Genomic DNA, 7,362 nt, shown 5'->3' with positions numbered 1-7,362 from the left:
TCTTACTGCTTCTTACAGTAGAAAACTGGCTCACCTTCCTCTCTGATTACCTGCACCTTGTAGGGTCCCTCTTCTATGTGTGTGTATATAGTAGATGAGGAAATAGTCCTTGGAGTAGGATATCACATCATGCTTATAAAGGTTTTCAAGAACATCGTCATATAACCTTCTACATTATAGATGCTTAATAAATGTCTAATTGCAATCAGTTGAATGAAAAGAGAAGATCTAGAGCTGGAACATGGGTGTGGCTGGCAATAGTGGCAGGAGGGTTGTTGAGGCTTGATGAAATGAATAGAAGAATCTTTCTGGAAGAATTATTCTTGAGGAAATGAAATAAGAAGAATCTCAGTCTCAGGAAGTTAAGCTTCCAAAAAAGAAGTTGTGGCCAGACATGTGTCCTGAAAGTCAGCAGGATGAATGAGCTAATGAAAACCGAGGGCGGAATTTCAACAACAAAGACTTTAAAACCAGCTTATGAATTGGTTTATGCAGTTGATGGATTTTTTTATGGCTTAATATCCTTATTTCTATTTCCTAGAAGGGCTGTGAAAATAAGGCAAATAGTCGAAAACATGTTTAGAGCTCTTAAAAATAATGAGTTAGGAAGGTATTTACTCTGTATTTGAAGACTTTAATATTGAATTTTTAATTCTACTTGTACACGTGATAGTGAAAGCAAAATGTGTAATTTTTCCTGCATATTTTCAGGTATGATAAGTATTCTCAGCAACATAATAGTTCTGGGTATCTTTATTAAGCACAAGGAGCTTCGGACACCCACAAATGCAATTATCATTAACCTGGCTGTTACTGACATCGGCGTCAGTAGTATTGGCTACCCCATGTCTGCTGCCTCAGATCTGCATGGAAGTTGGAAGTTTGGATATGCAGGATGTCAGGTATTGGAGACATTTGGAATTAAAGTAAAATATATTGGATTAAAGAGATGTACATTTGAATGCCTTAAATAAGATATTGTAGGATAAGAGATGTAGTGCTTTCATTGTAAACTTTACTTACAACTGACTGGGAAATAATAACTCACCCAAACCAATCCTACTGCCCTCAAGTCAATTTTGACTCAGTGACCCTCCAACAGGTGTCAGTGACTGTAAATCTTCGTGGGGGAGCCTGCCCATCTTTCTTATCTCGAACAGAGTTTCTTTTTATTCTCTAATATTATCCCTTTAAGGTTTATACTTATATGTTGATGGATGTGTTGTTGTTAAGTGCTGTCAAGTTAATTATGACTCAGAGTAACCCTGTGAACAATGGCTCTGAACTTTGCCCTATCCTGAGCCAACTTCATCATCTCTGACACACCTGACCCCATTACCACAGTCACTGTGTCAATTCAGCTCATCCAAGGTCTTCCTCTCTTGCATTGACCCTCTATACTTCCAAGCATAATATTCTTCTCCAAGGGCTGATCCCTCCTGGCAACATGCCTAAAATATGTGAGATGGAGCTTCAAAATCTTTGCCTTCAATGGGCAACATGGTTTCACCCTCTCCAAGACAGACCTGTTTATTATCTTTGTATGTTCATGGTATGTTCGGCTCTAGTTGTAAGTTATTAATTTTAACTGTTAAGTAGTTTGCAATTGTATGAACAATCCCACATATTATTCATTATTATTTGTTTCTATCTTCTTTTCCTATTTCAGGCAAAGCTTCCATGATTGCACATGTCTCCTTTAATATATGATAGCTTTTACAACCATATTGCTGCTTATTGTTGTTGTTTTGTGACACTGAGTTGAAATTGACTAAGGGCTGACCCTCCAATTGGTTTTCAGAGACAGTAAATTGCACAGGAGAAGATTGCCCATCCTTCTCTTGTGGAGCAGCTGGTGGATTTGAACCTCATGCCTTTGGGATTGCAGCACAGCTCCTTACCAGGAAGCCACCAGAGCTCCCTCCACCTGAGCTTAGGAGATGGCTTGGTGACTTGGAGAGAATGCTCATCTTCAGCTTTGTTAGACGTGGCAAACTGTTCTCCAAAATTGTTAATCAAGTCTATTAACTTTCATCCTGCTTTGTAGTTACAATTTGCGTTCTATTGAATATTTAACGTAGTTGTACCTTTACTAATATGAGGAATATTCAGATTGCCTTTTGTGTGAATAACCTGTTTATCTTTTGTCCATTGAGTTTTTCTTTTTTCTTGATGACTGTGTGCATTTTCAATACTAATCTTCTTCTGGTGATTTGCATTACACTTAATTAATGATTTCTTTTTGTCCTCTGTTTATGATGTCTTTTGCTGTATAGAACTTTCACATTAAGTCTTAAATTTTTAAAAAAATTTGTTTTAACTAGTACAACCCCAGATATTTTCCATAGATGCCTTTATTAATGAAACAAGTTACAATTTGGCAATAGAAGATGGATTTTAAAATTAGTAAAAGAAAAATATTCAATATAATATAAACATTCTATTAATGGAATAAAAGATTGAATGATTCGTGGAAGGATGTTTGGAATGGTGAATTCTTTCCAATTTTGGTTTTCAGATTTACGCTGGATTAAATATCTTTTTTGGTATGGCGAGTATTGGATTACTTACGGTTGTGGCTGTGGATCGATACCTGACTATCTGCCATCCTGACGTAGGTACAGCACTTTTCCCAGCTTTCTAAATAAATACACTTCTTAAGTGGCAGTTGACACATATTTTCTTCAAAATATAAACATAACTGTTGACAATCCTAGTCAGCTTTTTTTTTCTGTTATTCTCTGTTCAAAAGTATCAATGATTTCCTATTGTCCTATTGTATTTAACATAAAATATAAACCTCATAACACAGTCACCTTCATGCTTGACAATTAGTCTGTCTTTCCAGCATCAGCTGGGGCCACTCTCACTTTGGAAGAACTGGTCAACCTCTCCCATTTTTGGACCTTTGTACAAAGCTGTTCTTGGCACCAAGAAATTCTCTTCTTTGTTTTCTTCATGACTGACCTCTTTCATAATTTAGGTTTCAGCTTAAATGCGGCTCTTTTTAGAAAATGTATTCATGTCGATAGAATTTGTGTGAACCAAAGTGCTCTATAAAGAATCTCCTTGATAATAACTTAAAATGTCAGTTAAAATAAAGTGAAGGCAAGAAATAGTTTTGGACAAATGATGCTGTTAACATCTCATATGTTTACCAATAGGAAGAAGAATGACCTCCAACACTTATGTCAGCATGATCCTGGGGGCCTGGGTCAACGGCTTCCTCTGGGCTTTGCTGCCTATTCTAGGGTGGGCGAGTTATGCTCCAGACCCTACTGGTGCCACCTGTACCATAAACTGGCGCAAAAATGACAAGTAAGAGACATGCTTACATTTTAACATCAAAGGCTGTTAATGTAGACAGTTATACACCATTTGAAATTTAATGGCAGGTTATAGGTTTCTTACACAGAGTGTGGCAAAGGACTTCTCTATTAGTGACTGTGATTCAAACAAGAGACAAAAATGAAGAACACTTTTCTTGTTAGCAAGTGAAGGTCACCTAGTTTCCTCTCTCCCCTCCCTCTGTTCCCTCCTCCCTCTCCTCTGCTCCTTCCTAAGGCAGCAGCACCCTCACAACGTCCCAGTGGTAACACTGTGGGTACATAAAGAGGCTGTTAGTGCAGCCAGACAGCATTCAGCTCTGGAGGCAGCCCAGGTCGATTCTGCATATCTTTTCAAGAAGATCTTGTAATCCAGCACCTTCTGGAACTATGCTGCAGAAGTAAAACACCTGCAAGAAGCTTCCTAGTAGTTGGTGATGTTTTTCTGTATTTCCCAGGGAAAGGGGGATACTTTAGTTCATTAAAGATGGTGAGATATTCTGACCAGAAGATGAGATATTCTGAAAGACATTTCTACATCTCAGTTCTAGAACTGATTTCTATAAAGGATTAAAAAGTAAATATTTTAGGTTTTACAGGTTAGAAAGTCTTTGACACAGTTTAGGAAGTGCTGATGGTTTAGTAGTAAGGAATTGTGTTGCCAATGCAAAGGTACATGGTTCAAATCTACCAGCTACTCCGTGGAAGAAGATAGGCAATGTCCTCTCATGATAACTGCCTCTGATCCCCTGAAGGGCCAGCTATTGGTTGGTTCTAAGTAGCTGATATACAACCACAACAACATTGTAGAATATATGAAAACAGATACAGCCTATACATAAGTGACTATATGGCTGTCTATGTCTATATGTCTCCCAAAAAAGTTTTATTTACAAGAACAAGTGGTCTGCTGTCTTCATCTTGAGGTTATAGTTTGACAACTCCAGGGCTAAATGCACTAAGTATCAACTATGTTTTAAGATGTTTAATAATATAATGACAAATACAGGAAAAAACACCAGGATTTCTAGTTCTTGTTCCCTGATTCTGACTCATCGCTGACCCTCCAGCAGGTTTCTGAGGCTGCAAATGACGTGGGGGTGGGGGGATACTGTAATTTCTCCCTCAGAGCTGCCGTCGGATTCAAGGCTCTGCCTTGGGTTAGCAGTTCAGCTCCCTACAGTCTGTGCCACCAGAGCTCCCTATGAGAGTTGCTTTTTAAAGTTTCTCATACTTCCATGGGGAGCTCTGGTGACCGGTGGGAAGGAATTGTGCTGCCAAGCCAAAGGCAGGTGGTTTGAATCCACCAGTTGCTCCACAAGAGATAGGTGAACAGTCTTCCCTGTGTGATTTACAGTCTGAAAACCGACTAGACACTCAGCTATGAGTCAGTTCCAGTTCGACAGCACATAGCAACAAGGCAATCTCCCTTTATGGAAATGAAATGAATCGCTGTTATTGCTTTTCCTCCTTTTCAGATCTTTTGTTTCTTACACGATGACAGTTGTTGTGATAAACTTTGTCGTGCCGCTGGCAGTGATGTTTTACTGCTATTACCACGTCACTCGATCCATTCAGCGTCGTGCTGCTGGTAACTGTGCCGAGTACAACAGAGACTGGTCGGATCAGTTAGATGTAACAAAGGTAAGAAGTTCAAGTTCTTCAAAATCATTTTTGTCATCATGCTGCTACATATAAACAGATAGTGTCCTTTGGCTCATGGAGCCACTTCTTTCCCGTATCTGATCTTCCTGTCACAGCTCCTTCTTCTGAGACTGCCCCACATACCAGAATGATATACTTATTTGTTGTTGGGATTTTTTAAATTAACTTTTTTGTTTGCTTTTCTACTATGGGAGATGAAAATGTATTTCTCTTATACCTCTAAGCTCCTCTTCTCCTCTTCCTCCCTCCTCATCCTGTCAATGATACCTAGTGGAGTGTACTCGGTGCGATGGGGGTTGGTGCGAGGGGATTGGATACCAATGAAAGAATTTTTCTTTTACTTTTCAAAGAGAGGACCGAACAGTGGGGGAGGGGTGGGCAGGGAGAAAAGTGCAACAATGAATGAATGGAAATCCAAAAATCTCTGTAAATTTTCATTAAATTTAATAAAATAAAATTTAAATAAGAATCAGTAAATACAACATTGTGATTATCTGAGTTTTATTTTCTGCGGACATCTGTAGGACATTGATTCACATTGGCTTGTGTGGTGTTGGGTTTGTTATTTTGTTAATATAACTTTTTTCTCTTTGGAGTTAATAACTTACTTGTTTACTCATACTCTCTCTGCCCCTAGTTTCTTTACTTTTGTTTGCTTACTATTCTATATACTTATCACTGATTCAAGGGTGCCTTGGTGGCCTAGTGGCAAGAAGCTGCGCTGTGATCTTGAAGGCATGCAGTTTGAGGCCACCAGCCTCTCTGCGGGAGAAGGATTGGCAGTCTCCTCTTGTATGATTAACTGCCTCGGAAAACCTGCCAGAGGGTCAGCTATGGGTTGGTTTTGACTCTAGTAAACAACACAATTATTAACTCAGACCTAAATTTTCAACCAAAAGTGTCACTTTCCTCTCAGTGTCTTCTGACACATCAGAGACTAGATTCATTTACTTGGCTGCCCTTTACTTGGAGCTGCCCCTCCTGGCACCTCGGACTTTTTTTTCTCTGCTCTCACTGGCTGCTTCCCAGTTAGTGGTCACCCACAAGTCTCCCTTCATGGAAAAGGGAAACAAACCCCAAACCTAGCTGCCGAGTTGATTCTGGTTGATGACAGACTTCCACTTAAGTGGGTAAACTCCACCTTAAGATTTTCTTGATTACAGTCTTTACAGAAGCAAATCACTAGGTCTTTCTTGCCTACTTATTACCCTTTGGTGGGTTTGAACTGCCAAACTTTTGGTTAGCAGCTTAAGGCAAGCCATCAAAATCTCTACATATTCTTGACCTCTTTTTTTTGGATCAGATCTTTTCTGAACTCTATATTTTTCTTTCCCTCCCTTGAATTACTCCCTCTGATTTGATGAGCACATTCTTCAAGATGTATCTGAGAAGATAATTTTCCCAACACATTGAAAGTCTGAAAGTCCCTTAATTCCTCTATTGTCTCTGGCTGATCATTTATACCCCATTTCCCAGCCCCCTATTTGGTAAATTAAATGAATGGCAATTTTGCTTTTTCTTATTTTTTTGATCTTTTGTTTAGCATGTATAGAATTCCAGGTTGAAATGATTTTCAAATAATTTTGAAGGGTTTGCTCTATAATATTGTAGCTTCTAGTATTGTAAAGGCTGATGGCTTTCTGAGGACAACGTAGGCATCTATATGCTCTCTCTGGAGGCTTGTAGGACTTTATCTGTATGTCTAGTTTTTTGTTTTTGGTGTTTTAAATTTTTTTTTTTATTTTATTATTTGTGTGTGCTTGTACCGTCAAATCAGATCTGACTGGTACAGGAGAAAATTTCCCCTCCTTCCCCAGTAGAGCATCTGGTGGATTTGAACCATGCACTTCTGGGATTGCAGTGCAGCTTCTTGCCACTAGGCTACCAGAGCTCCCTAGTATGTCTAGTTTTTGAACATACTATGTATCTGGTCCAGATCTTTATTCATTCGTCTACTGAGTACTTGCTGAGTGGTTTCAATATGAGGCGATTCATAGTGCCCACCTCAGGGAGTATGCTAAAGTACTTGTTTTATTTCCTCTTGTAATTCCTTCCACTCTGTTTTCTTTCCTTGGAACAACTTTTATATGAGACCTCTCGGAATTATTGCATCATCTTCTTCAATTTTGTCTTCTATTTCTTTCTTTTAAAAAATGTCATGCTTTCTGAAAAGGGACTAAAAAACTGAGTAGTAAAGAGATGAAATATTTTAATGCAATAGTTGTCTTTAAAATTGTTGCATTAAAAAACTAGTAAAACTATGCAGCACTCAAGGAGCAACAATTCCCCCCCCTTTCTTTACTGTCTAACTTTTTAAAAATTGTATTAATTTTAGTGAACATTTACAGAGATTTTGGATTTCCATTCATTC

General features: G+C 38.6%; 1 protein-coding gene across 1 annotated transcript in view; it reads left to right on the top strand.

The window, feature by feature from the left end:
• The window catches only part of RRH (retinal pigment epithelium-derived rhodopsin homolog), a 35,069-nt gene that overhangs the window by 14,146 nt on the left and 13,561 nt on the right, over positions 1 to 7,362 (top strand). Inside the window, exons 2-5 of the mRNA XM_006881091.1 lie at positions 712 to 902; positions 2,519 to 2,618; positions 3,165 to 3,318; positions 4,805 to 4,970. Coding sequence (XP_006881153.1) covers positions 712 to 902; positions 2,519 to 2,618; positions 3,165 to 3,318; positions 4,805 to 4,970 — 611 coding nt within the window. The remainder of the gene's footprint in view (positions 1 to 711; positions 903 to 2,518; positions 2,619 to 3,164; positions 3,319 to 4,804; positions 4,971 to 7,362) is intronic.

This window comes from Elephantulus edwardii, unplaced genomic scaffold (genome assembly GCF_000299155.1).
Source record: "Elephantulus edwardii isolate Elephantulus edwardi_28Jun2011 unplaced genomic scaffold, EleEdw1.0 scaffold00012, whole genome shotgun sequence".
In the NCBI taxonomy this organism is placed as follows: domain Eukaryota; kingdom Metazoa; phylum Chordata; class Mammalia; order Macroscelidea; family Macroscelididae; genus Elephantulus; species Elephantulus edwardii.
Note: the sequence above shows the minus strand (reverse complement) of the source record. Positions and strands in the feature narration are given on the sequence as shown.